The sequence below is a fragment of the Penicillium robsamsonii genome, assembly GCF_028829455.1.
Source record: "Penicillium robsamsonii strain IBT 29466 chromosome Unknown utg000003l_segment0_segment0, whole genome shotgun sequence".
NCBI lineage: Eukaryota > Fungi > Ascomycota > Eurotiomycetes > Eurotiales > Aspergillaceae > Penicillium > Penicillium robsamsonii.
Genome location: NW_026643221.1, coordinates 5407449 through 5421163, shown reverse-complemented (window position 1 = coordinate 5421163; position 13715 = coordinate 5407449). Strand labels below are relative to the sequence as shown.

General features: G+C 49.4%; 7 protein-coding genes across 7 annotated transcripts; 3 read left to right on the top strand and 4 right to left on the bottom strand.

The window, feature by feature from the left end:
• Positions 1-618: 618 nt before the first annotated feature.
• On the bottom strand, positions 619-2605 carry N7447_006807 (putative Patatin-like serine hydrolase; the record flags this gene model as incomplete). Its single annotated transcript, XM_057231069.1, has 3 exons — positions 619-1846; positions 1897-2482; positions 2533-2605. 3 exons carry the CDS (start codon positions 2603-2605, stop codon positions 619-621), a joined length of 1887 nt encoding a protein of 628 aa, XP_057086159.1.
• A 716-nt stretch (positions 2606-3321) lies between these two features.
• Positions 3322-4665, bottom strand: N7447_006806 (MOSC domain protein; the record flags this gene model as incomplete). Its single annotated transcript, XM_057231068.1, has 3 exons — positions 3322-3344; positions 3404-4601; positions 4651-4665. 3 exons carry the CDS (start codon positions 4663-4665, stop codon positions 3322-3324), a joined length of 1236 nt encoding a protein of 411 aa, XP_057086158.1.
• Positions 4666-4960: 295 nt separating this feature from the next.
• N7447_006805 (serine hydroxymethyltransferase) lies at positions 4961-6771 on the bottom strand (the record flags this gene model as incomplete). The annotated part of the gene is made up of 5 exons (XM_057231067.1): positions 4961-6105; positions 6159-6296; positions 6356-6449; positions 6510-6566; positions 6625-6771. The coding sequence occupies 5 exons, from the start codon at positions 6769-6771 to the stop codon at positions 4961-4963; spliced, it is 1581 nt and encodes a 526-aa protein (XP_057086157.1).
• Positions 6772-9170: 2399 nt separating this feature from the next.
• On the top strand, positions 9171-9737 carry N7447_006804 (putative GPI anchored protein; the record flags this gene model as incomplete). The annotated part of the gene is made up of 3 exons (XM_057231066.1): positions 9171-9311; positions 9362-9444; positions 9491-9737. 3 exons carry the CDS (start codon positions 9171-9173, stop codon positions 9735-9737), a joined length of 471 nt encoding a protein of 156 aa, XP_057086156.1.
• Positions 9738-10334: 597 nt separating this feature from the next.
• N7447_006803 (uncharacterized protein) lies at positions 10335-11425 on the top strand (the record flags this gene model as incomplete). Its single annotated transcript, XM_057231065.1, has 2 exons — positions 10335-10442; positions 10571-11425. Coding segments are annotated over 2 exons (963 nt in total), but the record flags the coding sequence as incomplete, so codon positions are not given.
• Positions 11426-11721: 296 nt separating this feature from the next.
• N7447_006802 (sterol desaturase family protein) lies at positions 11722-12780 on the bottom strand (the record flags this gene model as incomplete). Its single annotated transcript, XM_057231064.1, has 1 exon — positions 11722-12780. The coding sequence occupies one exon, from the start codon at positions 12778-12780 to the stop codon at positions 11722-11724; it is 1059 nt and encodes a 352-aa protein (XP_057086154.1).
• Positions 12781-13422: 642 nt separating this feature from the next.
• On the top strand, positions 13423-13703 carry N7447_006801 (uncharacterized protein; the record flags this gene model as incomplete). Its single annotated transcript, XM_057231063.1, has 2 exons — positions 13423-13541; positions 13595-13703. The coding sequence occupies 2 exons, from the start codon at positions 13423-13425 to the stop codon at positions 13701-13703; spliced, it is 228 nt and encodes a 75-aa protein (XP_057086153.1).
• Positions 13704-13715: the final 12 nt, after the last annotated feature.

The following is a 13715-nucleotide window of genomic DNA, read 5'->3' as shown; positions in this document are numbered from 1 at the left end:
TGGGATCCCGCAAGGGGGCGCGCGTCAACTGTTGGGCGCTATGACTTTCAGCTCAGATGGCAAATATCGGATTTCGAAGGTGTCAAGGTAAAAGCTAAGAGCAAAGAATCATTAAGGATATGAAGAACACATTTAAAAAAAAAAAAAAGAAAAGGGGAAAGGGAAAGATCGAGCAAAACAAAGAGGCTGGGTGTGTGGGGAAAGGAGGTACTGCTACTTCTGGCCAGGGCGGGCTGGACTGCGATCGACAGGTACTTGTACCTTTGGTATCGGCTTATATGGCTTAATTTATGGAGATGTTCAGGCCTACGGAGTACATATTGTACGGATCAACAGGGTGGCAATTTACTCCTACGTAGGCGAAAGTATCTCTTGAAGTCCCCCTTTTTTTGCTCATTACTATACAGACCATTCGCACATTTGGGGTCTCATAAATGTCGTCATTCATTATGCCAGAGGCCACTGGCCTTGGTAGGGGGCATGCGCCTAAGACGCCGTATCAGCCCTAATCAACCATCTCAGCAGAGGGGTATTCAGCAGGAAAGACATAGAAACAACGTAGTACACATGTAAAAAATAAAATAAAAAAAGGGTCTCGAGATCAAACGTGACAAGGGATCATCGTACGTGGTAGCTAGGCTTCCGTTGCCGGTTCACCGTTGGTGGCGGCTCATCAATTGGGTAAGGAGGCCGGGCTTTATTGTTCGAGTTAGACGGTGCTTGGGAGAAGAGCGGTGCGGGCATGGCCACGCCGCCGTCATCTTGAGCTGGGTATGGGATGGGCGTCTTGGGTGGCACTGGTGGCGCCATGCCATTGATTGTAAAATACTCATCACTGCGGGAGGGTGAGCTCTGTTGTTGCGAGCTTGGTCGGCTTGCAAGCTCGTGGCTTCGACGATGATCACTGCCAGATTGCCGGGGTGGGGAAGTGGATATGCTATCCTGAGGTGTTGGGTGAACTGGAAGCGCGTCATCCGGTGGTGATGTAGTCACCACAGTTGGAATAGATGGCGGCGCTTGTGAAGGTGGGTGGTGATGTGCGAAGTCAACAAACTCAGCAGGTAATTCCGCAGGTAGTTCGACAGCGAAGTGCGCAGGGGGTGGAATGTGTGATTGTGATTGAACGGGAGGAAGAGAAAGCTCTTCATTCTCAAGATCAAAAGATAGATCGTCGCGATCCCCGCCAGCTGCGGCGTGGGTCGCCAGACGGCGGTTCATGCGCTCGATTTTGGCAAATCTGACACCTGCTTCTAGGATCATCTTCTTGACTTCCGGCCTGGCCAGATACTGCCGTGTGTTGGTGCTGATATCGGCTAGCCGGTTCCATTCGTTCATACCAAACTCGCCAACGCCGACCTCGACGTTGAGGCGGAAATAATTGTCTTTGCTGACATTGCGCTTGGCGAGACGGTCTCGAAGCATCTCATTGTGGATGTCCTCGCAGCCTTCGATCTTCGTCATCAGTCGACGCCGCGCTTCAGCGAATGTGCCAAAGGAGTCGCCGAAGAAATCCTCCCACCATTCATGTTGTCGGTTGTTGGTACCAGCTGGGCGCTTTCCAGTTCCCACACTGATAAAGACCCCAACTTCCCGACCCGGCCACTCATTCACAATAGCCTCATCAAGGATCAGCGGCGCGGGGTTGAATGTTCCATGGCCCTCATCAATAAAGTGGTGTTGACCAATCTGAATAGGCTTGAAGGCAAGCCCTGTCGCAGATGTCGCACGTCCTGCTTGCCAGACAGTGCAGTCGAATTCAGGTGGGGGTTCTCGGCGGGAGTCGTACGACCGTAGAAGGACAGCCGATCCTTTCCGCGGGGTGCCCTTATACATAGCAGTGACCGCACTATATTTCATCAGTACTAGCGACCTATATTATCACATCGTAAAGCTCACGTTTTCGTCCGATTCTCTCGGTTATCATAAAGCAGCGCATCTGGATTACCCCAACGCAACCCATTTAGAAAAACGGAGCCTCTTTGGCTTGTCGGAGACATTGGATGCGAAGCAGCAGCGGTGCTGAAACTGCCCCGACTTATAGAGCGCTGTGGAATAGAGGCTGGACTATATGGCAAGCTGGCCATAGAAGCCACAGATTCACGATTGGGGGAATTCCCCGTGTCATTTCCCTCCGCCTCGAACACTGTATGTTCCCGCACACATTCCCGGATCGCCTCCTCGAGTTTCGAGGCCTTGAACAAAGTCGAGCGGTAGGGAATACCAGCGATGGTCTTGTCGGTCTCGAATACTTTGCGAGTCATGCGTACGTATACTTCTTTGCATGTCTCGAGATCCAGGCGGAGGCGACCGAGCATCAGAGCGATCAAGCCGCCAGTGCCGGTACCGGCGATCAAGTCAAAGTGATCGCAAGGTTTGGGAATCTGGTCGCGACGCGGAGGCTTACCTTCGCATTCAACATAGGTGCGGTACATGAGTTCCTGGAGGAGAATAAGCATGGAGTATCCACGAACACCACCCCCATCTATTCAGGTCAGCTGAGTGATATTGGCCGAGATGAGAGATGATACTAACCTAGAGACAGGATCCGCAGTGGGGGGCCCTTGGTGGTGTCCTTGCGACGCAAATGGTCTGGATCCATAGCCATTGTAGCAGTTATGTTTTGGAAGGATTAAGATCGCTCTTTTTTTTCCTGCTGCGGCAGCTTACCCGCGGCGGGGCTCAGCGATGCCTTATGCACCGGATCGCGGGATGTTTGGCGCCTGACCGATCAGGTCTTGGAAAGAGGTAGAAGTGTCACACACGTGAAACACAAATCGAATGCAGCTCTGTTTGGATGCGTGACAGGTCAACGTAAGAGTTGAGTGTGGACTCCAAACAGGCAGCGGTGTATGGATGATCCGAGGGGCTTGAGCCACAGTCCCTAAATAGTTCGGTAAGGCTGAAGGTAAGGGTGAACTTGACACAGATGTATAAGAGTACAAAGTCACAGAAAGCGAAAAACGAAACCGGGTCAAAAGTTATTGCAAGAGTTATTCTTAGAAATCGAATCGTCCACATCCAGTTGCCTTTCCATGGATCAAGAAAGTCAGGTGATGAGCAATTGGTGGCGGTGTCCATGATGTAATTGTGGCTGTGTATCAAACTACTTTCAAGGTTGGGCTTCTCATTCGGGCTTCACCTGGTTCAAAGCATAAGTAATAAGAGTCAGTACTATTTCAGTCAAGAGCAAGTCAGTTATAATTATTCTAGGATAAGAGTTTTGCCCGAAATCGCTATATTGTAATGTAATTCCACCCTCCAACATGACGTCAATTCCCTAGATATCTATATACAACATACAATAGAGAGATCTATTTATTCTCAATTCGTCAGGCCAGGCCAATCTAAAGAATCCAATTAGCACCCACTCCCACAATTCCCCAGAAAAAGGATAAACACTCACCAAAAACAGATCTTCTAGTTCCTTTCTCGGCAACTATAACCTCATCCCCAACCCTCAGACTAACCCCCTCGCCCTTCGGTTCCAAGAAAGCATATCTACCAAAAACAGGACTGTATTTCGCCCCAGAGTCCACCCTGCGATCCTTCATCAACTTCTTAAGCACAGCACCGGACTCACCAGTCCCCATCTTCCCAGTCTCGTAATCAACATTAAGGCTCTGGCAGCGTACACAATTCCCCGTCAGCAACAGCTTAGGTGACCCGCGCCCTGATCCTGCGCTCACAGTCAGCGCACCCCAAAAGTCCTCCTCGAAGGCCTCCCCAGCCCCTGAAATAACAATATTAGGCCGGAATTTTGTGCGGTCCATCTCTTCCCCCTCCGGCAGCCGCGCTGAGACATTATCAACGGATGTCTCGGAGATAACGAGATAAGGCGCGCAGTCCGCAAAGGTAATGCGATCCTTGTTCTTTGCGTGCTGAGTGTAGAAGTGAAATAGCACCAACGCTAGCACCGCTGCACTAGCAGTGAAAAGGAGCGTGGGCGTGAGATTGCGAGCTGTTTGGGGGATTATCCCGTCGCGGAAGAGGGTACTACCCTGAAGGAATATATTAATCCCAGAAGCTACAATGAGAATCAGAAGGGCCCGCTCCCATTTCCTGTCGGGTCTTGTTAGACTTTCGCGTATTGTGCGCAGCGCAGACTTTTTGTCTTGCTTTGCTGGCGCGAGTGTGCCCAGTACCTCTCTTGAATTTGGTCCAAGGTAGGCTAGGACAACCGGGTACCCGAAGCAGGCGCTGAACCAGTCGTTGTACTCTGCGCCCATGTTGTATCCTGTCGTTGGGCTCTGGTGCATTACCACCTTGAGGGGTTTGAGGCTTTTGGGGTTGGGCTGGAGTGGGATTTGCAGTCGGTTGGTTTTAAGGGCTTTGGAAGCTGGCTCTGATAGAGGAGGGTTGTATGTGATAACTAATTTCCCGCTGTCCTTGTCTGTCTGTGGATATTCAATGTCGGTGTGGAAGAGGGCCATCTCTGGGAAGTGCGGGACATGCATGTTCTTCAGGGTTGTGGTGCCGGAGCCATCCTCAGCTCCGATGACTTTGAGGAGCATGAAGTGGCGGTCATATTGAAAGCCCCGTGTGGTTAGGATTCCCTCCGTAATTGTTGTTGGTCGGAGGGATTTAATCGGGTAGACATAGAGCTGACGGTGGGTCAGTATTTTGTTTCCCGTCGTAATTGCATGTTCGTACCTGGCTGACTTTCATGATTGTAGGTGAAAGTCCTGTAGAAAATCCTGTAAATGAAAAGAGTGTTGTACCTCGATGCGGTGTGAAAGATGATAAGCCGATCTCGGCCCAGGTAAGATGATGACATCGTTCCCCGGTTTCCCAAATTAGACTTTGTGGAGTAAAGTCCGCCCATTTACTTTACTTCGTATCTTGTCTAGAGAAAATTTCAATTCTTTTTTCTAGTCTTAAATAAAAAGGTCTTCAGTCATATTCGTTTCGAAATCATGCAAAGAAATATACAGAGGGAATCAAAAAAAAGAAAAAGAAACGTCTACTGGTCCTCAGCCCACGGCAAGCTGAAGGTACCAACCCAATCTTCCACCTCTTGGCGGAGCACAACAATCTCCGAGATCTCCTCACCCTCGCCCACGTACTCCAAGAAGGCCTTGACAGTATTCGGGTTCTTGACACCGCGGGATTGGGCCGATTCACGGGCAGCCTTGTCCAGCTTCTGTGTGATGGTGACCGCGCGATCAACGATATCGGCGACGCGGGTGAAGTCCTCGGGCTGGAAGCCACGGGAGGTCATGGCTGGGGTTCCCAGACGCAGACCGCCGGGCTTAAGTGCGGACTTATCACCGGGAACGGTGTTCTTGTTGCTGGCGACACCGCACAGCTCGAGAACACGCTCAACGCGGGCACCGTCCAGGCCGCGGTTCTTCAGGTCCACTAGCACCAGGTGGTTATCGGTGCCACCAGACACAATGTTGTAACCGAGTCCACCGTTGCTGGTGGAATCACCTAGACGCTGGGCTAGAGCAGAGGCGTTGAGAAGCACTGTCTTCTGGTAGGCCTCGAAATCGGGCGTCTGAGCTTGTTTGAGGGCCACGGCCAGCGCGGTAATAGTGTGGTTGTGAGGGCCGCCCTGGTGGCCGGGGAAGACGGATGCGTTGATGGGGTTCTCCAGATCGTACATGATAGGATTTCCCTTCTTGTCGGTGCTGCGCACACCCTTGCGGTAGAAGATCATGGCTCCACGCGGGCCACGAAGAGACTTGTGGGTGGTGGTGGTCACGACATCTGAGTAGGGGAAGGGAGATGGGAGCACATCGGCAGCCACAAGACCCGAGATGTGGGCCATATCGGACAGCAAGTAGGCGCCCACGGAGTCGGCGATCGCGCGCATGCGCGGGTAGTCAATCAGACGGCTGTAGGCCGAGGTACCCGCGACAATCAGCTTGGGCCGGTATAGGGTTGCCGACTTCTCCAATGCATCGTAGTCGATCAGGCCAGTCGACTCATCAAGGCGGTAGGGGAGGGTCTCGAAGTATTTGGAGATGGCGGAAATTTTCTTGGTAGGGGTCTGATAACCGTGGGACAGGTGGCCACCATGGGGAAGGTCCAGACCCATAAGGCGGTCGTGGGTGTTGAGGAGGGCAGAATAGGCCATGAGATTAGCGGGTGAGCCCGACAGAGCTGGATCAAGTTAGCTTCGGATATATCATGGGACTGCGAGGACTGTATCGTACGTTGAACGTTAACTCCCCATTCCTCCGGGTTCAGACGGAAGGTCTCCAGGGCACGCTGCTGGCACAACCGCTCGGAGGCATCAATGTGTTCATTTCCTCCATAGTAACGGGCACCAGGGTATCCCTCGGAATATTTGTCTAAATTGCGGTTAGGATGCTCTATTAACCAAGCAGAGGCGGGAATTCGGAGTACATACTTTGCATAACACTGCCAAGGGCATCGAGAACAGCTTGCGAGGTGAAGTTCTCGGAAGGGATCAGATTAATGAAGTGCTTTTGACGGTTTTTCTCCTGGAATAGTTTTAGCAACTCGTCGGTCAATTGGTGAGGTCTCCATCAGCGATGACGCACCTTCTGCAGGATGTTATAAACGGCGGGGTCGGACTCCTTCAGCGAGGCCGCCAGCAGCTATTAAATTATCAGTTTGCATGTTCCGCTTGCCATTGAATCCATTCGGATCACCAACCTTGTGCTGCGTATCGCGAGTGGACGCTACTCCCCGCGATTGGGGGGCCAATCTGGGCACGATAGCGCGAGCGGAGACGACGGCTGCCCGGGAGCTCCCAAGGGGGAGCAAGCGAGCAGCAGATCTACCACAGCGAGACAAATACATGATGAAGCTGAAGAATGTCAATTCTCAAGCAGGATATTATGTACTTAGCCGATAGGAAAGCGACGGCTTTTAAACTGATGCTTGTCGGACGAGCACTGGCATCTTTCCGTTGCCCGCGGAAAGCGGGAAGAATGTACTAGTCCCGTTTGAGCTCTCCGCCTGGTCCGTGCGCCAGATGTTGATTTATCTTCGCTCGGCAAAATCTTTTCCTCCTTTTCTTCTTCACACAACTAAATCCAAGATGAAGAAACGGCGTTTTAATCTGTGTCAGCACTCGTCGGTGACGGCTGGACTTCGGTCTAGCTGGCGCTGGACGGGCGCTGCTGAAAGGTCCCACGCCTCTCAACCATCCTTTGAGGGGCCAGTACCATCGGATTGGAATTGTTGTGTTGGTTCACCTTATTGGTCTACTGTGTTGGATCCGAATCTCTATGAACCTCCCCCTTCGTGGCAACAGTTCCACTGTCGCATTGTTGACACTAGCACAATGAGGACATACAATTCTCGTATGCTCCGAGTGACTCTCGAGTACACTTAGCAGCTTCATAGTATATAGTCGCTACTATTAATATTCACATGGTTTGATCTTTTGCGTTCCTGTCTCGCATTTCCCTACGTTGTGCGCACTTCACCCTCCGTAGATGGGATATGATCCAAATACGTTCAGTAAGGGGTCACCGTATTTGGCGGTGAGATTGTAGCTTGTATTATAGGAAAGCAGTAGCTTCACAGTGCTATAGTGACCTCGACCAGTCACAAGCGATATAGCCGGGAGATGCTTTCTGCAATGCCGGGCGGTTCCAATAGACTCGCTCAATGTGCAAGTAGCTGGTTAGCTATCTCTGGGTCGCGCTGGTGAGCGGCCCAAGCAGGAATGACGATCTGGTGGCTGTGTCTCGGCGATCACTCTATTTTCAAGCAGAACTCGCACGTAGATCCTTCCCCGATTGCTGCCCATAGAGCACCCTGCTTTTCAGCAATTCTCCCCAAGAAGTTTGGCGATACCAAGGTGCCTTTCTTTCGCTGCGTATCTCAGTATTATCGTGAACGTTGGACGGTCAGTAAGCGCCCCATGATCAAGCAATAATTTGACGATTGGCTCAGAGCCCAGGTATGTGGCTTGCTCGAGGAGATTGCTACTGAGAGGGCTCTCATCCCAATTATTAGTGGCCCAGTGTGGAATCGGATTCGGATCGATACCATGCTCCATCCAACAGAAGGCGTACAGTGGCTGGTCTATTTTCAAATATAGCCAGATACAAGCACTCCCATCTTTTTTGCCATATTTATTCCGGGAGTCTCGCTTTGAGTGCAAGCTGTACAGTTGTACGTTACCAGTTACCGCTGCCCAACGCAGGGCGCGGTGGGAGTAAAACTCGGCATCTCATTGATAGAGTAGCGTTCTGCATGTTTGGATAAGAGGGTTGGGAGACTACAAGTCAAGGGAGAAAACATGTGTCAGTGGATCAGGCGTGAAGTAGGAGTTTTCCAAGGACGAGGGATTGTAGTGACTCCATTATCAGGTATTGGAAAATCAGGTGAATAATCTCAGATGGCAGAGCTAGAAGATGCATTTTTACAAAAGTCTGACCTTGGAAACCTTGGAACTTGGGATTTTGTTTAACCAAGCGATCAACGGGGTCATGGCGGCCCATGGATACATCAGTGTTGTATATAATACAATTGGTCTGATTCAAGAGATGCTTTGATTTCTAGTCTATATAATCTGGAGAAAAGAGGATAGCAAAAAAGGCCTAATTTGGGCCTTTATTTTGAGGGGATATCTAGGAAATGAGAAACATAAGCCATTTAAACCATAATTTTTCTAGCATTCAATGTAAACATAGTGTCCAGAGAAGAGATATAAAAGATATAAAACTATATATATCAAAGAACCTAGAACAAATGGCCAATGCCGAGAGAAGTTGGCCTAACCTTAGTCCACTCCCGCCTAATTGGGAAACGATCCACCGGCCCACCCTCGAACCTGTTCTTGAGGGCGTGCGCTTAAGGGAAAGGAGGGCGCTAGGGAGAAGTGACTTTGATTTTCATAGTAATTTCATAGGACTATCAAGTACCTTTTCAAATTACCCAGATCCACCATTGTTTATTGAATTTTTTTTTCTATTACCACTTCCCTGTCTTTGCCCCTTTTCCCGTTTTTTTTTTGTTTTCCCCCTGGGGCCCTGACCTTAGTGGCACGGGTACCTGAATCTCATTTAATATTACAATTGGTTATAAACTCCTCTTCCCCCCCTTCTTCTTCCCTCTTCACCCACGCTTACATTCTCTAAATTCCCGGTTTTCAACCGATTACATTCTTTTAAGTCGTCATTGATTCCTGCATATAACCTTCTATCTGAACATTTTTGGAACCATTCCGATCAACTCTTATCACAATGCGTTTCTCTATTGCCACTCTCGCTCTCGCCGCCGGTGCCATGGCCAATGTTGTCACCGAGACTGTCACCCAGTACACCACCTACTGCCCTGAGGCTACCTCCGTTGTGCACGGAGGCCACACCTACAGCATCTCCACCGTATGTTTTACCTTGACGAAGTCTGCCGACGTATATTAATAGTATTCCAGCCCGGCGTCATCACCATGACCCACGGCCCCTTCACCGTCACTCGTCCCATTGTGACCTCCTCCGTGACTGAGTGCAAGAGCTGGTAAGAATCTCTCTCCAATTTAATCAATTCAATCTAACATATTCAGCTCTTCCTCCATCCCTGCTTCCTCCACTCCCGTGATCCCCAGCAGCATCCCCCTCGTCCCCGTGCCCGGTGTCACCTCCACCCCTCTGGTCCCCGGCTCCGCCACCACCGGTGCTCCCAGCGGCCCCATCGGTTCCTCCACCGCCACCCCCTCCCAGCCTGCCTTCAACGCCGGTGCCATCAACGCCGCTACCGGTGCTGGTGCCGGTCTGGTTGCCGTCTTCGGTGCCGTTGCCCTCTTGCTGTAAAGCAGTTGAGTGTGTCAATGTCATGAAGAGATAGTGTTGTGACTGGTGTGATCTTGATGATATCTGCACAATGCTATCGGTTTATGGCTACCGGTTCTTCAGGTGTATATGTTTTGTCTACGTTTTAGATAATACATAATGAGCCCTCTTGGGTTAAATTTTCATGTCTGCCTTTCTTGTGGAGCTTATCTTTTGTTGGTTTTTGCGCCTTATTCTCCTGGACATAACGCTTTTTATTATATTCACATTTGACTTGGATCCAAGGATGATCTCTTACTTTTTACTCTTTGCATTGGACTCGGATATCTTGCCCGTATTTCTAAACTAGAGTTATCCACAGATACATGCAGTCCCTAACTTCTGTCCATTCTGCGTGATATTAATTATCCTTATCATCACACCTCGCCATATTGATTAGGGCACATGCATCTCATACTATACAAGTTTGATATCGGAAGGCTTTGCCAGACCTTTCAGTTATTTGTCGTTCGCAGCTAATCTATAAATTGATGCCAGTACTCTGTCTGCACAACTCCTCATCATCCTTCTCCATCTCTGTATCTTTCATCATCCCCTCTGCCTAATAGAAACCTTTAGTGTCTCCATTTCACCAACAATCTGACTAGAATGATGTCAGCTTTTCCAAAGGAAAAGATCCAGGCTTCAGCTTTCCTCAAAGATCCCACACATATTAAACAGGTGAAGGTCTGGTTTACCGACTTATATCACTTCCATCACGTGTTTGATAGCTTCGATAATATCTATATTGAATACCCGTGGATCCCAACACAGCCTATAGATGATAAAAAAATATGCTGACATACACGCTGTAGGATCTCCGCGATGACAACTCTTCGGAGTCAATTGAAACCGTTGCAACCAAAAAGCGCAAGAGGGGAGATCGACCTGGGGCCAAGCGCCTGAGGATAAGTTCCTCAATGGAGACTATGTCCCCGGGATCGATTCACTCCAAGACCTCCAAGTCCTCCAAGACTTCGCGCAAGAGCTCGCGCAAGTCCTCGGGCAAGAAGGAGTCCAAGAGAGACGACAGTGTGACCAAGTCTGCTATGTCGCGTGAAATCCTACGGTCCACACCTCCCGAGTCTACTCTACGTGAACCCACGCCCAAGCCGTCGGGCCAGCAAATCTCCAAGGTAGCTGCTTCTACCAAGCCCATGAACCCGTTTGAACTCCCAGACCTCTCAGCTTCAGAGTACATCGTCCCTCGCGAGTTGGAGTTGGGGTTGGGCATATTCGACTGCTCGTCTGAGAGAGAGACCTCATACGAGCCAGTCTCCGAATACCTACCCGAGCAGCATAACGAAGCCCCCACTCCGTACACCCCGGTTTTGCGCGGTGTGTCGCAGTACAACGAGCGGATCCAGAGACAGTGTGGGGGTGTGTGCGAGACCTGGTTAGCGCGCCAGATGTATGATGAGCTGGATGATATCTCTACTCGCATTGAAGACATCATGCGTGGGATCAGGGTGATGCTGGAGCAGAAGGGCGCGATGGATGATTGTGATGAATTTAATGGTCTCAATTATCATTTTGGTGAGTCCCCTGGTGCTTTCGAGGGTGGTCCTGAAAATCCATTTGAATTGAGTGATGGGGAAGACAATGAACTCTTTGTGGCTGATGAGCGCGCTCACCCTGGTGAGTCTGGTGTCGTGTCTGGGGATGAATAGATGGGCTTGTTCACTTTTTACTTAACTACAATAGCTTGCTGCGCACATTGCAATACTTTTAGCTTTGGTACTCATTGGCTGTATCGGCTATGGTGGTCGGAAAGCACATAATTGTAGGTCTACTTTCAAATGATCAGACGATTTTTACTTCTATCTTTTCAATCGATTTTCCTTCTACGAGGTAAAACCCCGAAAGAGATAGTCCTAGAGCTCATGAATATTCATTACTTACTGGCATCTCATCTCATATAGCAATAATATCTCTTAGCAACATAGCTCATTTCCACATTCACACTTCAAAGAAGAGGCATCGTCACCCGATTTGTGTAATCGACATTCTCTTTCACACTTTCGATGCGCTCATGACAAGTGCCAAAAACCCTATCCCAAAGACGAGATTGCTTGCCATAGTTATGGCTCTTTCTCCATCCATAGCGGTGATGTAGATCATGATCTTCAATCACCAACTCAGCATCAAATATTTCCAGTAGCCAATTCACAGTAGAGGGTGCACCTCCATGAAGTCGAAGCCCACTATGTCCGATGAACTCCGAGAAAGCAATGTATTGAAAGCAAATCCACCATCCGTAGAACCCCATAGGTAGCCCGATCATCTTCAACGTGGTATACGCAAGAAGCGGAATACCCGTAATATCCATAAATTCCTGCTCATGGTCGGCGTATGCAGAAAGCAAAGGATTGGGATGTTTCGTCAGATGATGCCTACGGTGGAACTTCCACAAAGGGCCCACTGAGTGCATCATACGGTGATACCAGTAGAACCAGAAGTCGACCGTGATGCTGTATAGCCCAATCTCCAAAGGAAGCCATTTCCATTCCAGTGATGCCGGTGTCTTCCTCGGTTGGTAGGTAAGAAATACAGCCATCACCATACGCAGCGTTGAGGTGGATATAAGCTCCCGTATCACCTTGCCAACGCCAACGTCTGGGATCTCATCCCGAGGATGCTTGTCGCCGTCCAGGAAGCCATAGACTTGACCTAGGCGGCGCATGATGTGCATTTCGTGAATTCCGTTTAGCTTGAACGCGCTAGAATACAACGCAAAAGCTGCAATCAGGTGCATGTTTTGGCCGGTATAGGCTGCGTAGGCGTAATGTAGTGCGAGCGGGATCGCAGCATGCAGCAGAATCCACAAGTGGACCGTCCATTCTCGTATGGCGGGGATTTTATCTTTCTTGGAGAATATTGGAACTTCGGCGTCAAATTCAATGAGATGCAGACCAAGAAGCTCAATCATCCAGTGCGAGAAGTTCCATTGAGATCGGTCATGGCGCCAGGTAGATATCATGGAGTCTGCCGAATTGCGCTTGATGGTAGTCGTTGGGTAAGACATCCTTACATGGATATAGATTTCACCCGTAGAAGAGATAATCTTGGGCTATAGGCAGATTTATACATACATTCTTATGGACCTATGTTCGTTCAAAGTTGTCTAGTATAGCCACCATGTGAAGTCATGATCTACACACACAACTCTTAAACAGGAGGCTGCCAGAACTCCATAACCTGTTGAACAAATCAAGAGATACCCAGGCGTTTTGCACCCCTAAAAAGGAATGGAGTGCGAGTTGGATCTTGTAGTGCGGGGCATCAGGACCTGTGATAGAGTCGTCTGCCTCGGCCCCGGATATATACGGATGAGGCCGGGGAATTCCTTTATTATGGGAGAATATTAAATCTTCAGTTAGTGGCTCATGTTTTTGTTTAGCTGTTGATTTCAATTAACGGATGCCCCATTGCGAGACACTATAACCGCACACAAATAGCCGATGAAACTGCGGATGGTACAGAAATAAAACCTATGTAATAAATTTCTTCAAAAAGAAACTTGAACCTATGCCACCGAGGCCTCCCAAACAGAAATGGCGCCCAGTAAAGACTGCCATTACAGATCGGCCAAAGCACCCAAAGGAATCCTGATCTGATCAATGAGTCAGCTACGTTTAATTGATACTAGAAATACAACTACTAACATATGGTGTACAGTGATCTAGAGGTGCAAATCACAAGATGCCGCGAGCAGATCGAGAACATCATGCCTCATGCCTATGAACATAAACTGAAAGAGTTCCCAGTGGAGCAGAAGGAACGCGAGTCATTATGGCTCAACATATATTGACAATTGTAAGCTTGTTAATCATATTTAGCAAAAGGATGGCTGCAGAGCATGGGCTAAATTGGCCCGCCGTCCAACGCCTAGAGCATCTGAAATCTATCCTGGAATGGGCTCAGAGCAATGCCATCAAGGACAAATAAAAGATCGCTAAA